Source organism: Pelecanus crispus, chromosome 5 (assembly GCF_030463565.1).
Source record: "Pelecanus crispus isolate bPelCri1 chromosome 5, bPelCri1.pri, whole genome shotgun sequence".
In the NCBI taxonomy this organism is placed as follows: Eukaryota; Metazoa; Chordata; class Aves; order Pelecaniformes; family Pelecanidae; genus Pelecanus; species Pelecanus crispus.
Window position 1 is genome coordinate 51,456,338 of NC_134647.1, and position 19,602 is coordinate 51,475,939.

The 19,602-nt window shown below is 41.2% G+C and overlaps 1 protein-coding gene across 1 annotated transcript in view; it reads right to left on the minus strand.

Annotated features, from left to right (window-relative positions):
* Positions 1 to 697: 697 nt before the first annotated feature.
* DHX9 (DExH-box helicase 9) overlaps positions 698 to 19,602 on the minus strand; it is a 29,148-nt gene continuing 10,243 nt past the window's right edge. Inside the window, exons 10-27 of the mRNA XM_075710583.1 lie at positions 19,076 to 19,153; positions 18,575 to 18,766; positions 17,922 to 18,063; positions 17,308 to 17,390; positions 15,944 to 16,100; positions 15,238 to 15,338; positions 14,177 to 14,390; positions 13,883 to 13,977; positions 13,624 to 13,697; positions 12,802 to 12,954; positions 10,970 to 11,130; positions 7,853 to 7,964; positions 7,001 to 7,162; positions 6,724 to 6,851; positions 5,397 to 5,626; positions 2,977 to 3,092; positions 1,860 to 2,060; positions 698 to 950 (exon numbers count right to left, since the gene is read on the minus strand). Coding sequence (XP_075566698.1) covers positions 698 to 950; positions 1,860 to 2,060; positions 2,977 to 3,092; positions 5,397 to 5,626; positions 6,724 to 6,851; positions 7,001 to 7,162; positions 7,853 to 7,964; positions 10,970 to 11,130; positions 12,802 to 12,954; positions 13,624 to 13,697; positions 13,883 to 13,977; positions 14,177 to 14,390; positions 15,238 to 15,338; positions 15,944 to 16,100; positions 17,308 to 17,390; positions 17,922 to 18,063; positions 18,575 to 18,766; positions 19,076 to 19,153 — 2,652 coding nt within the window. The remainder of the gene's footprint in view (positions 951 to 1,859; positions 2,061 to 2,976; positions 3,093 to 5,396; positions 5,627 to 6,723; positions 6,852 to 7,000; positions 7,163 to 7,852; positions 7,965 to 10,969; positions 11,131 to 12,801; positions 12,955 to 13,623; positions 13,698 to 13,882; positions 13,978 to 14,176; positions 14,391 to 15,237; positions 15,339 to 15,943; positions 16,101 to 17,307; positions 17,391 to 17,921; positions 18,064 to 18,574; positions 18,767 to 19,075; positions 19,154 to 19,602) is intronic.

Below are 19,602 nucleotides of genomic sequence, written 5' to 3' on the forward strand. Positions count from 1 at the left end.
CGCTCTCTTTCACATGTATTTGGAAGAAGGAAGCGTGACTATTTTGGAGTAGCAATGTAAATGAATGCTGCCTCAGATGAAGGGCACAGTTCACGCTTCTGAGATAGCTTCAGGTTCTACAGAGACAAGCAGCATCATAACAGTCTTGAAAAAGGTATTCCATGTTCCCGCATTATCTGAATCAGCAAAAGAGCTCATCGGCTGCTGTGCCAGGAGGTGTAACATGGCATGCAGCAGGCCAGTGGCTGGCTGCAAAGGAACCAAGTGCTGCCTGGCATAGACAGAAAACCACTGCAGCAAGGGCTATTAGCACAGTTTATTAGACAACAAAGAAAAATCCCCACTGAGCCCAAGTTCTGTAATTTGAAATTTGGCAGAGAATGGTTTTAGACAATGAAAAGGTTTCCTCAGAATGCCTTATACCTCCTACAACCAAAATTAGCAACAGACAGCTTCAAAATCTAAATCCAGATCCAAATACAAAATTAAACGTATAGCATGTAAGTCTTTAAAAAGAAACTCTTTATTAAGAATAAAATCATACAACTTGCAGTAAATTCCCTAGGGGCATGATATATTACAGAGCTGTACTTGTACTAAGGAACTGAAATGGCAAACAGACGTTAACAGCAAGAAAGGGATTCAGGAGAGAAACACGATTTTGTCAAACTGAAAAGACTTCAGTGAACTTCCATAACTACCACCGGCCCCTCCCCGGATCCCCACAGCCTCCTCTGTAGCCACTGCCTGCTCCTCGATACCCTCCTCCTCGATAGCCTCCCCCCCAGCTACCCTGGTACCCTCTGCCTCCTGAGCGCCTGCCGGAGTAGCTGTAGCCACCATACCCTCTACCTCTGTAGCCAGAGCCACGTGGGTAACCTCCCCAGCCTCTGAGGCCACCTCCATTGTCGTAGCGAGCCATTTTCGGGGGGCGAGGACCATCGCCGAACCTGGCAAAGAGGAACATTATATACTTGATGCAGTCTTACAGATCCCATTTCTTCCAATATTAAGAAGAATAATCAATTGCCAAGATACTCAGTTAGGATGCTTCTATTTTCTGTTAACAGAATGTGATGTTTGAATTACAGTTGCACTTTTGCACCTTTTCCACTTCAGTAAAGAAAAGCTGGGAGTGGCCTTCCGTGCCACATAAGCAGTCCCTCCTCTAAATCTCAGCCAGGTCTACACCTGGAATAGAAAGTTTTCCTCTCGATCCCACTTCTCCAGCTCACACAAATGTGTAGGGAGCTGAGTTCCTGTTTATGTGAGCACAGTGATCTTTATTTTGCTCCTCCTGAAACACAGTCAAGTGTACATCTACGCTGTTCTTTGTTTTGATCCTTAAATTCCTAATAGCTCACAGGTGTTTTCATTTTTCTTTGCTTTAGAAGCAAGACATGAAAACAAGGGGCAATGGAGGGGTGCAAGCACAGCCAAATATTTGGGTTTTTTCAGAGACAGAGAAGAATGGGTTTGCCAAAATAAATTTGGATTATCTTTTCTTTAAAAGTCATTGTGTTTTGGAAGAGGTGATGACAGCTTTTATTCCTGAGAGCCACTTGTCCTTCCTGTGGAAACAGGCAGTGATCCATCTACATCAGACTTTGAACGTGACAATTTTACATATGCTCAGACTATTGATTTTGTAGCAAAAGCCTGAAGCTCCTGTCCACACAGGACAGGACTCTCCTGGTGATTTTACCTCTGGGCTTCCGCAGCCACTGTGCAAGGAGGGAGAAGCGGAGCTGACAGCTCTGACCTGCTCTGTTCAGGCTCTCGGTGTCCTTGGGGGCAGAGGTGGTGAGCACTCCTCGCCACAGAGCCCTGACTGCACAAGCCAAGGGAGCCAAACTAACCTTGCATTGGCAGCCATAAGGCTGATGCCTGCGGCTGATGGCCTGGAGATCTGACGGATCACATTCAGCATTTGCTCATTTGCTGGGTCCAGCTGCCGAATGATCTCAGGATCTTTAGTCACTTCTACAACAAGAGCCTCCATCGCAGCACGCAGAGCAGTGATGCAGGCAGCCGCATTGTGGGGCATCTTCAGCTTGATCCTAGAGCAGAAAGAATTACATTAGATGTATTACAACTTCTAGCAGAGAACCTGTTATGAAAGATGTTCTGTGGAGTGGTTTTTCATTGCATGCTGCACACACTGAGCCAGAAATCTATATTCTCATCTTTTAAATTCCAATTTGTTAATGAAGGGACGTGAAATTCAGGAGGCAAATTTGCCAGATCCCTAAAATTTGACATTGTTAAAACATGACTATCCTTCTGTTTAAATTTGCTCTTGAGATTTAACATACTCAGATAATACCAACACGTAACCCCTAGCATCAAAACAGATGATACAAGAAAGATACAAAAATATAAAGACTAAAGGTACAAGAATAAAAAAACTAAAATCATGAGGCTCCTCAAGATTCTGAAAGCTCCAGGCCACCCTCAAAAACATTACTGAATTAAGCTTAAGCAATTCTTCACCACTGTTTTACTGACTGGGGGTGGACGGGAGGCAGGGAGACATCCAGATGGTATTTAGTCATGGCCATAAAATGTATGCTGCCAGAGGCAACCACCAAATCCTTAGCATTTCTCTCCTCAAGCTGTGTTTCTGAGACTTAAAAACAAGGTTCCCTCAGCCCCTCTCCAAAGGGGAGGTCCAAAATACATAGTACCTCTTATTCATGTTCCAGTTAAAGGGTAAAAACCCAACAGTTTTTATAGAAACTGCCTGGTATCATGTTTTCAATTTAAGCAGATAATCTGTGTGAAACGGCACTGCCAATGTAAAACCCTCCCTTCCTCATAGGAAACAAAGGTAATGCCTTCACAATTAACCTGCAATGCATGGCTTGCTCTAGGGTTCCTATTCTATACAGATTTATGTCTGTGTTAGCAGCCGCTCCCCCTCAGTCTGTGTTCTTTCATAGACCTGAATATTATGAGCACCAAGGAGGTCCATACCAGTCATCTACCAGAATGAGCTCCCCATCCGACAGGACTTTCTTGGAGGCAAAGAGAAGCAGCTGTAGCGGGCTCACCAAGGTCATTGCCTTGGCAGAGATGGCTCGTGTTCGAATCTGCAGGTGGAAGAGGAATACAACTCTTGAAATGGAAAACAGATCCCTACAACCTCCTCTGGACACTGAAACCAGAGAATTTTGTAAAAACACCACAAAAAAAATCTAGGTATGGCGTTAGGAAATTACGAGAGCACACATGCATACAAAATTGAATGCTAGGCAGATGTTTACAGGGATTCAGCACTGGCTGGTATTAAAAAAAAAAAACCAAACCAAACTACCTGCCATTTAAAAGTATTCATTTTTCCATGACTGCATGTCTGCAATTACGCAGCTGACATTTTGCAAGAGCCATCTCATGCTTTGCCAACCTAAAAATGACCAAGGCATAGCTGAATTATCTTCCTACCTTTTCCACTGCTGGGGCTGTGATGAAAAAGCTTGTTGCTTCTTTAGTAGGGTTCTACGCATGCAAATTTGGAAGTTGCTACATGTCTGTGCAACCAGCCCACTTTGTCATTTTATAGAAACAAGACCTGAAGCTTGTACTTGAAGTGAGCACTTGGACAATAACAAGCCATCTGACCTGAGCCAGAGATAACAGCACTGACTACATGTGCTACTGCCCTTCATTTTAAAGAGGAACTGAAAAGCAGTACTTAGGATTTCAGCCTCCCACCCTGACAGCTGCCTCTCTCCCCCCTTTCTTTCACACAGGAGCATGATGGGCAGAATTTGTTGTACTTGTTTGTCCTCAGGGAAAAGATTTGCTCCTGCCTGGAAGATATCACACATACTCAAAAAGAGAAGCTGCCAGAAGCTGGAAATTGTGGCAGAAAAATGGCAACAATGAGGAGTGTTGAACTTGCAGGTCAGAGAGAGACTGCCAAGTGCGGCAGGAAACAGACGACGAGACCTCAGAGAGAAACTTTCTTTTAGGAAGTACATACTGGGTAGGGAGAGAGCTGCATATAAATCCTTCCTTCACCCCAGTCTCACCCAGGTGCTGTCTTAGCCACTCTTAAGCCACCATCTTAGCCACTCTTAGTTTTCCATGTGTATTTTGATTTAATAAAGCATAGCTTTTTGAGTTCAAAAGACTTTTGGTGTTTTTAGGGGAGCTTGCTTTACAGAGATGGTCGAGGCAGATCAAAGGTCTGACCCACGTGGGATCCTGTCATAAAGGGTGAAGAAGAGGCGAAGCCTCACCACAGCTCTGAACCATGTATGTGGAAATCCTGAGTACCAAGCAAGCCCCCAGCCAGTGCCCAAAGGAGTCAAAATTCCATTTATTACCAATGAAGTGGGTTATTTGCCATTACTAAAATGTTGCACGTCAGCAAAAAGGACCGAGGATATAAAAATCAGCATAAACTGTAATTCTGAACTAATCAGTGTAGACAATGTGACAAAAAAAGAAACCCCTACAGCATCACCTCTGCTATAAGATCTTAAGAGGCTCTCCTTACAGCAAGAGGCCTTGCTAATTCAATGCTTATTCTCCAAAACATCTTTACAGCACTTCCCAGGCTGAAGGAATTCCAGTATTGTGCACAGCTGGTTTCAACAACAGGCAACAGAGTGCATCAGGGCCTCCCCATCGCTGCACTGGAGTAACTGTGCATAGGCACCGCAAGCAGGCTGGCAGCCTGAGGACTGTCTCACAGCTACGTCCTACACAAAGGCACTACCTTCATTTGCTCCTTGAAAGAAGGGCGAGCAGGAGCAGTTGCATTCATGATGGCCATCGCTGGAGCACATGAAAGCACACAGGGGTTTAAGTGTAGATGTACAGTATGTGCTGAGTACACAAAACTAATGGGATGGAGGAAAACGTCACGGGGACCCTGGGGAAAGCATCTCAGAGTTTTTATGAGATACTTGGGAAATGGGAGTTGTCTTAAGAGATGACAAACTACCTATATGCCAGAAAGGGAGCACCCCACTGCCATATCACATGCTCCTGTTTTCTCTCTAGATTCGTAAGTAGCACAAGTGAAAAGGGCAAAAATTCTCTAGTGCCTAATTAGTATGGAAGAGCTCCTAAAGCAATCTCTTAAAGAAGACAATAATTTAGATCCTTCTCTATGACCTGGCTGTTTTCCCAAAACTCACAGGAACTTTCTATGCAGCTCTACTTCTACTGAATTTGGTTGACTGGAAGTTACTGGAAAGCTGAGTGATGCCATGACCACATAAGGTTCACTTTCAGAAAAAAAAAAAACCCCGTCAAACAAAACCCAAAAAAACCCCAAAAGCAAGCTAAATATTGCAGTGTCCTTTTTTTCTTACAGCTTCTTTACCAAAAAAGCCTCTTAGACAACTTGGCAGCACGTGAACAAGAACAAATTCGAAGTCTACCTTTTCTCCAAAAACGAAAAAAGGTGACGGATACTTGATGTCCTGGCTGCTGAAAGGGCAGTTGACAGATGACTTGTGGATGAGCGCATTGTGCCCCTCAGTGGTAAGAATCTTCCTCTTCTCCTTGTGGTAGCAGACATTGGGGTAGACCCCAAAAGCAAGCAGGGAGATTACAACATCCAGATTATTATCTGGCCCAGTGTTGTTAAACGGTTGAGTCATCAAACATTCTGTTGACAGAGAACAGAAGACTGGCTTGCATCCACGGGTCATGCAGGACAACACAGCAGAGCTGTTTAGGATCCTGGATCAATGCATTTTCTGATTCAATCAACTGGTAGATGACCATCTGTTCTCAAATGACCTCTGCACTCAAAGCATTTCAGTTCTACATTCAGTTTTCAATCTATTCATGGAGAGCAAAAAGCTGAAAAATAACTACTGCAAAGAGATATTTTTTTACCCCAAGCTCGTAAAAAACAAGGAGAGAGGGGTTTGCCCAGAACGTGCTGTACCACAGTGTGTTTCCTGTCATTTGTTTTGGAGACAGATCTTTTGGGGGAGGTCAGAATGGATGTTTTCATTAGTTTATTTGTTACAAACCTCCCCAGAGTCTCTGGTGGCTTGTTTTCAGGTCATCTTGCCCAGAAATAAAGTTAAGGATAAATGCAGCAATGCTCCTAGCAGCATGAGGAAAAAAAATTAAAGGAATTTAAAAAAAAAGGCGGGGGGGGAGATGAACATCTGCTGAATCCAGCCAGCCATGCCATATAACTGAGCAAGCTTCTCAGGAACATTAGGCAAATTCAGAACCTGGTCAACTTTAAGAATTCTTTTTTTCCTTAGAAAACTGAATAATATGCCACACTGTTGCACATCCCTCCTGCGGCACAAACCCAGAAAATTATGGGGCACATAGCACACTGTTTAGATCACACAGGCTCCCTAAGGCTAACGAAAACGAGGCGGGAAGCACAGCACAGCACATTTTGGAGATGCAACAAGTGAAGAAGAAAGAAAATCAGGGATGTAATTCTCTAAGGACAACTGCTTAACAGATTTTTAATCCTGCAGCCCTAACCTCAGCCTCCAAAATCTCCCTGCGTTGCATCACAGCCATCACAACTTCTCTGGTTTAGACAAGTACGAGAGAATGAGACAGCACTAAAATTTCATCCAAACACAGCTGTAAAAGCAGGACAGCTTTATGGCAAACCCACCATAGGCCCCTGTGTTTGTGTATTCATCATAGATTATCTTGTTTATTTATTTCTCATCTCAGAATGAAAAATGCAATCATTAAATTACTATGTCCAAGTAGAATCACCTTCAGGGAAGCCAGAATTAATAAGTATATCTTTCAGCTGGACTTTTGCTTCCCAAGTCATTCTAAGAGTAGCCATGCTGAGTCTCTTGTGTTCACAAAATCTTTTTTCTGCTTCTTCACCACCCATTCTAAAAAATAAACAAAGTGAATTACAAGTCTGTGCAAGAAAAGGACAGTCTAGCTGTCATAGCATCCATTGACATATATAGTCTGGTCACAAAACTGCTCACTCTGTTACCCACAACCTCTCATCAAATTCTGTGCCAAGACAAGATACCTTGCATCATCCCAGGCTTGAAAGACGGAGAGCAAAGCAACATGATCTGAAAACCTGTTCCCAGCAAAATTCCTATGGACATAACCCAGCCGTTTGCCTTCACTGATGAAAGGTTCAGGGAAACAGGTGGCTGCAGAGATGGTACAAATAGCATCTCCCACACTGAAAGAAACCACAAAAGGTATCAGGATTGGGTTTATTCACAGTATTGCTGCCAGCAGCTACTACAGGCTGTTGATCAGAGCAAAAACTTACAGCTTGAGGTTAGAAACCTTAGTAATTTGGCCCTTGTATACCAGACTTCATAGAAACACTTCCCAGGAAGTGGATGTTAAATCAGCTCCAATTCCAGTAGCTAACCTTTCACAACAGCAAGTGTTCACAAGTCCTTTGTCTGTCTTCCTTCCCCTTCCCCCATCCACACATAGTTCTTTTCACCACCACCTTCTGGTGGAAAGGACCCTCCAGCCATCACAATTACAAACAACAGTTCTTTATTTCTCTTGAAGCAAAAGACGTGGATTCATTTTTCTTCTTATCTAGGTCTCAAATTTCACATCTCCCCACCTCTAGCTCACTGCTATACTTAAGCATGTGGAGTCCCACTCTTAATTCATAAATATTCAGCCTATACTGGTCCCTTTCAGTTACTCTGAATTTCATGATTACTTTATTCCCTTTACTAGAAGTTATTTATCCTCTGCTCTCATGAATATTCAGTTTCCTACCCCCAGTTGTAGCATTTATTGCTCATCTAGATGTATTATTTTTTCCTCTTGTAGCATGCACATCTAGAGGCTCAAGAACTCAGAGAAACAAGAAAAAACAGACCATGGAGTCTACTAAACTTACTAAAAAATACAGCCCATTATCATCATCTTGCCAAGACGAGGTTCAATGGGAAGTTTGGCTAGGATTCTTCCAAGAGGTGTCAACTCATCATTGGAATCCAGGGCATCAAGCTCTGAAACAAGATTTTTTTATTATCAAAGACAGTTAGCTAATCCCAGAAATCCTTAGATAAGAAATTAAGAATTTTAATAATGGTGTTTAAATAGAACCCCACCTATATTTAAATTTATTGTTGTTTACAACATTGCCAACCTGATTTTCAAAACTGCTCCGAGGTCAAATAAACACATTATGCTGTAGCTTTACAGATGTTTTACTACCTCCTCCACAATTAAAATAATTACTATTTAATTTACAAACACATTTTTCCATTTCTTCTTAGTTTGCTTCTGTACAAACCACTATTACACTATTAAACTTTTTTCAAGTCCCTATATTTGATTGTACTGGGTTTGCATGGCAAGGTCTTGGTAGCGGGGGGGCTACAGGGGTGGCTTCTGTGAGAAGCTGCTAGAAGCTTCCCTTATCTCTGATAGAGCCAATGCCAGCCAGTGCCAAGACAGACCCGCTGCTGGCCAAGGCTGAGCCAATCAGCAATGGTGGTAACGCCTCTGTGATAACATATTTAAGAAGGGAAAAAAAACCCGAAAGGAACACAAAACTGCAGCTGGAGTGAGAATATATGAGAGGAACAACTCTGCAGACACCAAGGTCAGGGAAGAAGGAGGGGGAGGAGGTGCTCCAGGCACTGGAGCAGAGACTCCCCTGCAGCCCGTGGTGAAGACCATGGTGAGGCAGGCTGGCCCCCTGCAGCCCATGGAGCTTAATGGTGGAGCAGATATCCACCTGCAGCCCATGGAGGACCCCATGCTGGAGCAGGTGGATGTGCCCAAAGGAGGCTCCTGGCAGGACCTGTGGACCTGTGGAGAGAGGAGCCCACGCTGGAGCAGGTTTTCTGGTGGGACCTGTGACCCTGTGGGGGACCCACGCTGGAGCAGTCTGCTCCTGAAGGACTGCACCCCATGGAAGGGACCCACGCTGGAGCAGTTCGTGAAGAACTATAGCCCATGGGAAGGACCCATGTTGGAGAAGTTCATGGAGGACTGTCTCCTGTGGGAGGGACTCCACGCTGGAGCAGGGGAAAAGTGTGAGGAGTCCTCCCCTGAGGAGCAAGGAGCAGCAGAGACAACACGTGATGAACTGACTGCAACCCCCATTCCCCGTCCCGCTGTGCCACTCGGGGGGAGGAGGTAGAGAAAATCAGGAGCGAAGTTGAGCCCAGGAAGAAGGGAGAGGTGGGGGGAAGGTCTTTTAAGATTTGGTTTTATTTCTCATTATCCTACTCTGATTTGACTGGTAACAAACTGATTTTCCCCAAGTCGAGTCTGTTTTGCCCGTGAAGGTAATTGCTGAGTGATCTCCCTGTCCTTATCTTGACCCATGAGCTTTTTGTTATATTTTCTCTCCCCTGTCTAGTTGAGAAGGGGAGTGATAGAGAGGCTTTGGTGGGCACTTGGCATCCAGCCAGGCTCAACCCACCACACTGATCTAATTAATCTAACCTAATTTCTGCCTCACAAAAATCAAAGCAGCCCTATCACAGCCAGCTATAGTCTTCATTGCAATTGCCAAATCACAGAACCGTCTGTTCACCAAAAAGAAAACTCTTCCATGAGGCTTTGCCTGCCTTTCCTTCCATTACGTAAAAATTATCACCTGAGCTCATCCTCAAAGCTATCGAACCACTGTCAATAATGAAGTCAAACAAGTGTCTGTGGCTGTTTGCTGTACAGACTGAAGGGTCTCATGAGTCTCCTTATCTTTCTAGCCATTTGGCCATAACCATTAAACTCTACTTCATAAAACTCTTTTTAAGTTTGCATGACAAAGAAAAACAATACAAGTGTGATCTTTAAAAACCCTGTTAAGATATAAATGAAAAATGCAAACTTATAGTTCACGTACTCTATTTACAGACTACTTTGGGAAACTTCAGCATAAAAGCTTTACATTTAAAAAAAGAGAAGCTTTGTAGCCTCAGCAATTAAATGGGAAAGCAAAAGGACTCCTTAGCCACTATTAAATCCATTTTTCTTGGTATCTATTGAACTCAAAAGCCTAAAGCATATTTTGAAGAATAGCATGTCTCGCCATCCTAAAATCACAGGTCATCCAGGAGATGGAGGCACATGCAGAACCGTCTATTTGGTGTTAAAGCTGAAAACATTTGCCTTTTCCCCAGGCTTTGCATTTCTTACCTGCAGTGTAAGAAAAGCACTAACAATTTTTAGATCAGAAAGTCATTAAACTTGAACGCATATCCCTAGCTATATTTCTCATACAAGCAATGTAGGCTTATCACACAATTCTTTCATAAAATAAAACAATCAAATAGATATTTCAGTTCTTAGAAATTTTAAGAAATGCTTATTTAGTGACATTTGCAAAGCATGCTGAGGTTTGAGATCACTGCTTTAAATCCAAAGCACAAATTTAGGGTTCCTCCCTGCTTCATTTTGCTCATATTCTGGCTAGTTCCTTGGAGAAACTGAGGAGACTGCTTAGGCCCCACCTCAGTTTCTCCTGTTTTAGGAAGATACTGATGCTTGCATATTCATAAATGGGAGATTTAATTACTTGACAAAATACTGAGATCTTGGGTCAGCAAACTGTACAAAGCAGTAATTATACAATAAACTACTAACCCCTCTTTTTCAGTACTTTTATAGTAGTTTTGTAAATGCCTTAGGCACTGGACTGAGTCTATGTCATACACAGCAGTGCCACAGCTGGAAACAGCAGTGCCACAGCTGGAAAACAGGAAGCTGGAAGCTAGCATAAGTTACTGGTAAAATAACAAAACAAGCCTTAAGTTTGAAGGCTCAAGTTTCTTAAAGGAATGACACTCCACTTGGGAATACAAGTATTTCTTCAGCTGCAAAAGACACTGCCACCCACACGATGCATCCAGGAAATACCTTGCTGTTTCAGACAGCATGCTACTACACAAACAATCTAACCAGAGATGTTAAAGCAGTTTGTAAGTGATCATTATACATGGGAAATCACTTGGAGTCAGCTTCATTAACATACAATCTTGTGGACAAACAACGATACCTCTTAGTGTGCGTTCTGCTTCAATCACTGCATCCAAAGGTGGTGGTTCTATTGCTTTGGCCAAAAATTGCCCAATTCCTCCCAGCCGCAGCAATTTGATGCTCAAAGCAATTTCATGAAGTGGTGTTCGAAACATTTCGGGTGTCATATGAGTCTGAAGCCTGGAATGAGAAGAGAACAAAAAAGCCCACATTTTTCTGAACATAAGCTTTGATCACCATCATGGGTCATTCCATCAGCATACACTACCGCCCTCCAAAGCGAATACTGCCTCCCAGCCAACCCATCAACTCTCCCTGTGCTCCTGTAACTTAGGCTCTTCTACCAGTATCTTTCTTCCGTGCTTCTTGATTCTCATCTCAGGGTAAATTTACAATGGAAATCCACAGAGGGTATAGCCCTCACATCACCACTACCCGGTGTGGTTCCTAGCATAAGCTGACCACATACAGAGTCTGCATGGCTGAAGCCCGATTCACAGCATGGCTGTGTCCAGTCCCACACTTGCCCCCTTACAATCATCTCCTACATCTCCACTCCTGAGGCAGACAACCTGCTTTCAGCCTGCCTTACATACACGCACTTCTCTACTTGTCCTTCTATCAACTCCAAACCACCCAACTCCTGCACATTTCTGCTTTGATCACTAAGAAGAGTAAGTATTTTTGCTGGATGCTTTCCAAAGTTCTTTTTCTGGTAGGAAAAAGGCCTGTTGGAAACAGATAGAGTTCTTAAGTCTTTAGCACAGTATGGTTAGTGATCCTGTAGCTTGCTGGTTGAAATATGAACTCCTAGGAATGACTGCACTGAGCAAAAGACAGCTAGAAAAGGTTTCAAAACACCTTGAACAGATAATCCAGATTCAGCTGACACCAGATTTAGATGGTATCTCTCAAAAGAGTCTCTGCACAAGTCCACAAATACTCTTTCCTTCCTAAACACAATGGAGCTAGTATATTTTGGTTTTATGGTCTTTGAAAGAAGGTAACCTTAAAGTCATGAAGTCCCATAATTAATTCAGTAGCCTAAAATCAGTTCAGTGTCAAAAATTCTTAGTGTCACTCCACTGTACTAGACAGCGGATCTAAATAAATTTGAGCAATTTAAAGGGAAGGTTTTGATCAACTGATACTTTCAGAGGTTACAAAAAGCTGAACATCAAACACAGCTATGCTCTAACTGCTACGTGAGAAAGAGGTACTGAAACTTTCATGAGAGAGATCAAACACTGAGTGTAACAGCTGTGTAGACTTCTGCAACCAGCAAAAAGATTTCCATGGCTCTGGTAACTGAAAAAAGCTTGGCAGATAGAACAGGTCAAAAGTTTCAGCAGCAGGGAAGGTGCTAGAGCAGCAATTCAGCACCATGAAGGGGCTTCCTGGCCACAGAATGGGGATGGAGGGAAAAGTAACATCTGTCTTCCCTGTTTTTTACCACTTTCATGACAAAATTGCCTGTATGTGAAGATGCCAGGGCCCACAACGTCTGAAGGCAGACGAGAGCCTTATCCTCATTCCAAAGCTCTTTTGTGCCTTGCCTCAATTTCCAAGCAGTATTATTTTTCTCCTCAGAGGTTCTGTAGGTTGCAGTGAAGTTCTTAATAATAAAATCATGAACTATTTATCCACCTCATACTACGGCTAAAAGCATATAAACGTATTTTCTTTTGAAGCAGAAGAACTGAAATATCCAAGAATTCCAGTGTGAACTGACTTCATGCATCTCCTCTCTGTGCTTTCTGAAATTATTTCCCCAGTTTGATCAGAACTAGTATACAACAGTTCTGGGAGAAGTCTCTGAGGTTATTTTATTTCTAAAGAGCACAGCCTCACCTTTCAAAGCGAGCTCTGCTGCACAAATGGAAACAAAATCCGGCACGCACACGTCCAGCTCTTCCTTTCCGCTGCTCCAAATTAGTTTTTGATGCCCAGACTGTGGCATAGTTTGTCATGTTATTATGAGCAGTGAATAGCTTCACTTTTTGTCTGTTACAGAAAAAAAAAAAAAAACACAAACCCTTAAGATCAGATGTTCTTCATCTTAAGTCCTCCCAAATCAGTTCTTACTGTATTCCTTGCAGCCACACCACTTTTAAGAAGCAAACCACCCCTGTTTGACTAGCTAAGCTTTGGCTAGTTAGCCATCCAACTGCAAGCTGAACTATCATAGTCTTTATAAAGCAGTGCCCCAAGCTATACAGAGAATGAAGTTTTCACAACTGTCTAAAAAGCTTAAAATTCTCATGCAATTAATGAGATCCCTATGTGTAATTTGCTCAGAGAACATGCATAGCAAGACAGGATCTGTAACAGACTACAAAAATCTTCCTATTTTCCATCAGCTATACACTGAGTGTTTGTAATATTCATTTGGCAGATGACATATTTCAAATACGCATGGAGACCCAGTGACACCTCACATGAATAGTGCCAGCATGAATGCAGCTGACCAAAACCAGCCCACTGAAATGCCAGTGTGGTCTGTAACTGTGTTGAACGGCTAAAGACAATGCAAATTTGTCTTGAGTGAGTTAGGAGTCCTCAAATTCAGCTCCGTGACTACGGGAATACAAGGCAGTTCTGTGTGTTCAGAAAACCTTTTTTGCATTCCAAAGAACAGGATTTACAAAACAAAAAGCTACTTCATGAACTCACTTGCAGGAGTCTATAACATAGACCACATCATTGATGGTAATGCTAGTCTCAGCAATGCTGGTAGATAAAATAACCTATAAAAACAGGAAATGCATATTATATTTGATCTGAAAAAGTTAAGTATGGACTGCAAGATAAACTACATTAACTACTGCAAGATAAACTACATAACCCCTATTAAAAAAAAGTCAGCAATACATTCTGCAGAAGCACAACACAACAAAGCATGTTAAACTCCACAAAGAGAAGGCTCTCATACTTTCGTTACTCCAGGAGGCACAGGATCAAACACTCGACGTTGTTCCTCCAGAGGAATTTGTGAATGCAGAGGTAAAATTCTATACTGGTGACCTCCTACAACATGAATACAAGGTCAGTAACTATTACTGTGTAAATCTCATTTTTCTTTGCACAACATAAGCATTTCTAGCCATTCATTCTCATTCTCACAACAAATCAATCCCGCTCCCACCCAGCTAACCCTCGTCTTTACACAGTCAGTAGTTTCCTTTGGAAAAGGAGATTAAATATAATAGAACACAGTTGCTTGTACCAAAGCGTGGATTCATTTCTAGATGCTTTTGCAATGTATATATCAAGTTCCAGCCAGGCAAGAAAACAAGTACAGCTCCCGGGACATTCAGGGTCTTGATATAAATTAGCAGGGCCTCAATGAGTTCAAAAGAAGTTTCTTTCTCATTCAGCTGAGCCATGGAGTGCTTTGTTTCTGGGCCATATTCATCACTGCAAATAAGGTTGCAATTGGCCTACAAAAAAACCAAAACAACAAAAAACAAACAAATGAAAAAAAAAAAAACAAAACGCACAAATCACAAAAGAAATCATATAAATTAATTTACTCAACCTGTGGAGACTGGCTGGCCAGGCAAACAGGAAAATGAGACGTGTGGATAGGGAAAACTGTTTCAGGCACAGCTCACAGAACGACTCACAATAAGCAGTTCAAGTCCTGCTTCCCCAGCTATCTAATACAAGAATGGAATTACATTCCATTGCATTGAGTTAGAACTCTATAAATTTGCAGCAGGAAGCTATCAGACTAATTTAACTTCCATTCAGATGAATGGGGATAATGTCATAAGAAGGAGAAGAAAATGGTTCTCAGGAAAAACTAATAATTTTTTCAAATTTCAAATAACTGACCTAAACAGTAGTTTTAGACTGCAAATTAAAAGCTGTATCATGAAAGTGATGACAATGCATGTAAGCACTAACAATATCAACCGCAAGAGAAGAAGGAAGAGAATCTAAATTTTCACCCTTAAAAGGTATCACCAAGCTCGTATTTCTCTATCTATTTCTTCTTCCAAGGTCACCAATGTTTTCACTTTTAAAAGCATTTCAGTTCCATCTTTAAAGAGAAGTAGGCTGACAAAACATGAGAATTTTAGCTTCAGCAAAAAAAGAAATTCTTCAGTTTCCAAGGGCAATGAGAAAATTCAATTCTATTTCTGAAGTTAACAGCAATCTCAGATATTACAAATACAAAAGCTGCTAAGAATGTGTAAGTTCAACAATGCCGAATGAATTACACTTGAGCTAGAGTCCTAACCGGCACTTGTTTAATTTTTCACATTAAAAAGTCAAACATACATCATCATCTTCACCACCTTCTTCATCCTTCTCTTTCTTCTTCTTTTCCTTTGGTGGAGGAATGAACTGAGTCATTTGAATGCAATCTTCCAGAAAATAATCTGCAAGGACAGACAAGCATCAAGACTGACCACTAGAAGCGTGTGTAAGGGAACACAATTCTTTTTATCACCTCTCGAGATTCTCCCGATATAATCATGATGGCTCAGAATATGAAGCCAAGATTGGAGAAAACTCCTTGGCTGGCAGCTAGGGTATGAGAATTATTCCCACACTATTCCAATAATTATTCCCCTATTCAATGTACTTCCACATTATTTTTTACTGGTTGGTTTGTTTGTTTTTAATACTGCCTCATCTAAAGCTATTTCCATTATTGCCAATATCACAGCCAACTGATCTGAAACACCACAGTGGTAGTGTTGTAGCATGGTAGGGTTTTGTGTTGTGGGGGTTTTTTGTTGCTTTTTTTTTGGGGGGGGGGGGGGGGGGGGTGTACTATTGTTTATTTGTTTGCTTTTGGTTTTAAACCAAATGGTGCTGTGAAATGATTCAGTGTTACTGACTTCTTTGCCTAGGGTAAGCCACATCTGTAAGACATGACAATCCAAAAGAAATGTGTATCTTGCCGTACCCATAATCTTAAAGTGTATGACTGATAAAATACAAACCAAAGCAGTTCTTGAAATTTCAATCAACGATTTACCTTGGACAGGGTAGGTTCTACCAAAGACCTCAACGATAGGACAGTTGAAGAAGTAGTCACAAAACATACTAGTGTCGATGGTGGCAGACATGAGGATAACCCTGATTTCAGGATATGCCTGAACTACATCTCTCAGCACCACCAAGAGAAAGTCAGTCTGCATATAAAGAGAATAAGAGCATCATTAATCTCCTACCTGTAAGAAACAACGTCTTCCCAAGAGACCAGAAAGAATTACACACACATATACATTTACTGAGCAGGAGCTTTGCTGGGCAAGACAATTAACAATTATCACAACAATATTCTATAACCAGAAACAGTTGTCAGTGCTTTATTTTGCAAATACTGCAATTCCTGGGATAAGTGAATTTTAGGATTTCCAGTGTAAAGAAGAGTTATTCTTTTATCAGAATGAAACAAACTAAAGAAAAGCACTCAAAAATAGTTTGCTTCCTTCCTAACAGTACATTACAACCTAAGGTCTTTTTAAACTTGGTTTACCTATAAGGTAGCCATAGTTCCTAAAATAAATAGGAATGGCTCAGTCCAATTGTATGCAAAGTTTTATAGTTCTATTTAAACATGACATTTATTTAGTTTTGCCATGCAGTTAGGCAGGCCCCTAGTTCAACAGATAAAAATCCAATCTCATTCAAAATTTGAAAACTTGTATTTTACAAACTTGATAGATTAAGAGATCAGAAAAATCTGCACTGCAATTCCATCTAAATGAGTCCCCAAAGTCTGTCAAAACAAGCTTAAACAGCATGTTAGAAGCTAGCAGTTTCTCTCACTCTTGGTGTGGCAGAGATGAAAACTATACAGAAGAATCAAGGGGACAGAAAATGTTTCCCATTTCTTAAGTGACATACAATCCCTACCCCAATCCTATTTTCAACTTGTTGCATTTTTCTTTGTATCAAATCCAAATTGAAGTGTCTCACTATCAAGATGGCAGCTTCCGTAAATACCACTGCTGTTCCATTACAGTAATGCAACATTGTCAGTAGAAAAAGCACTCCAAAGTAAAAGTGACATTCAACATGCTCCCACATTTGGACAAGGAGTGCTTGTACTATGGGACTCTATTTTCCAGAGAGGACTAGGACATAGAAGGAGATCTTAACAGGCAAAAGAGATCGGGCAGCAAGTAAGCACAAGTCCTTGCTCTTCTAACTAGGGAGGGAGTAATTAAGAGAAGAACTTCTAAAAATCTTATCAAAGATGGAAAACTCACATATATGGCAATTAGTAAAATGCAGTTTCCTTTCACATGTTTACTATTACACAAGAACACATGCAAAAGTTAAACAGAAGAGAAGCACAGAGAGAAACAGGATCGTAATCACCATCTAACTCACATTAATGTCTCTCTCATGGATCTCATCAACAATAACATGACTAATGCCACGGATCCCAGCCTCCACCTTTCTCAGAAGAACACCTTAAACAGACATAGTAGTTAAATGTTCACGTAGGTAACAGCTCAGTCTTCTCTCGACCCCCGCCCCGCCTTATTTCATTGAGAACAGTTGCGCTGGTTTAATTTAAAAATCAAGAAGTATGCAGGCTGCCCAGCACCTTTTACAGCCCCATCTCTAATTGCCATGCTTTCATTTGTACAAGTGATGGGGAGGGTATAAAGTATTACTACTAGAAAGACTCCTTCTTCCCCACCCTATACTGCTTCCCCTTCTGTCTTTTAAGGACAATCAATATACGGCAATTTTATCTCTTCAGGAGATTATTTCTGTGTGTTGTTAGACCTGTATTATCATACTTCTGAACAACAATCCTAATCTTTCTCTGCACAACAGTATGGCAGCAAACTTACTCTATTAAAAAAAAAAGAGTTGTTAATCTTTTGAACAGATTTTCTAAGTTTTAATGTAACCATATTTCTGCTTTTGCTGCTAACTCAAAGAATTCACACCCATAATTAATAAGCTCCAAACATAAACAAAATAATACAGACCTACAGTGCAGAACATCACACTGGCATGCGGCCGAGGAAGCACAGATTCAAATCGCACGCTGTATCCACAGCTTTGCCCAGGTTGTTCTCCTCTCTCATATGACACACGCTCTGCTACAGAAACTGCACTAATCCTCCGAGGCTGAGGGATGAAAAAGTCTTCTCTAACTTAATGATGAAGTTTTAATAAGTTTATCAGAACACCACCGAAACCAAGAAAGTAAATTATAAAAGCTATAGGTGTCCTGTCCTAAGATTTCTTTACAGAGTAGTCATTAAACAGTAATACCTATAACAGCAGGCTTTTTTCTTCTGAATTGGTCAATTCTGCACATAAAATTACAGAGGAGGGATAGAAAGATATACAGGAACTACCAGCTGGCATTTACCAAATTGTTTCCCCTCGGTCTGCCAAAAAGTTTTCACTTAGGCAAGGTACAAGCCAGATTACCCCAACTGTAGATACATGAAAGAACAACACTCCAAATGAAAATATACATGATGCTGAGGTTTCTCCTACACATAGTACTGAGGAGATATGTTTATAAACGATGTCCTGTAATGATAATCAGATTTCTCAACACATCCTAATAGATGACTTCTAGTATCTGATCACAAAACTTAAGTGATTGCATTTGTAACATATTCCTCACCTGTGTCACTACTATGTTGCACTCTGCAGCTCTGTTGGTCTTGATGTATTCATCCAGGATGTACTGGGGCACTTGTGTGGTTTTGCCACAACCAGTGGCACCACGAATTACAACAACAGAATTGTGATGGATTGCATCCAGAATTTCACTTTCAAAATTCTTCACTGGTAAAGTCTCTCTCTCTTGTTGGATCTAGAAAAAAATCCAGTATATTTCCAAAAATCTCCAAAAATCAACCTATTCTGCTCCACATCCATACTCTTCTATGCAGGTTTCACTTACACAAAGGAAAAACTGCATAAGGAGAAAATACAAACTATGATTTGTTCTACACAGTGCAACACATCTCCATATCCATCCCAGCATAACATCCAGTACTTCTGAAAACTTGGCGCATATTACTACTGAAATCCAGTCTTATACACTGTATGATACGTTCAACCTCTTTTGGAAAAGAAAAAGACCAGCACAAGCATGCCATGTTAGAGGAAGTGCACTTACCCTTTGTAATTCTTGATCCTGCTCCAAACGGTACATGAAATCACTTTTCAAATCCATGCTTATTTGCTCTGGGGTGAGCTGTAAAGACAAGACATTTTTCAGAGGCTTTTTGACCCCTCTGTTTATCTATATCATAACTTCAATATAAAAACCAGTCACCACAACATAATCATTCCAAATACCACTAAACGATCATTTCCTACGTAACTCCCTGAAATCAGTTATGCCTATGAGCTATTCTATTTAATTCATTCCAGTGTGTTAAAATTAAATGGCCACCCTCAAAGCAGTTTCTTGGCAAGATCCAATATACTGAAAAAAAAGATTGTTTCAATTTAAATTCTTTAAATGCTTGAGAAACACACTCTATTCAGCAGTAAGCCAATGAGATACTTAGATGATCATTCAGACAGGAGGTTTTAATGTATGGAATGAGATAATGTAAGCACATAACCACCCACAGAACAGTAGGTGAAAAGGAAAAAAGTGAGCAGAGAGGGAAATTTATCAGGCAACTCTTGTAATTC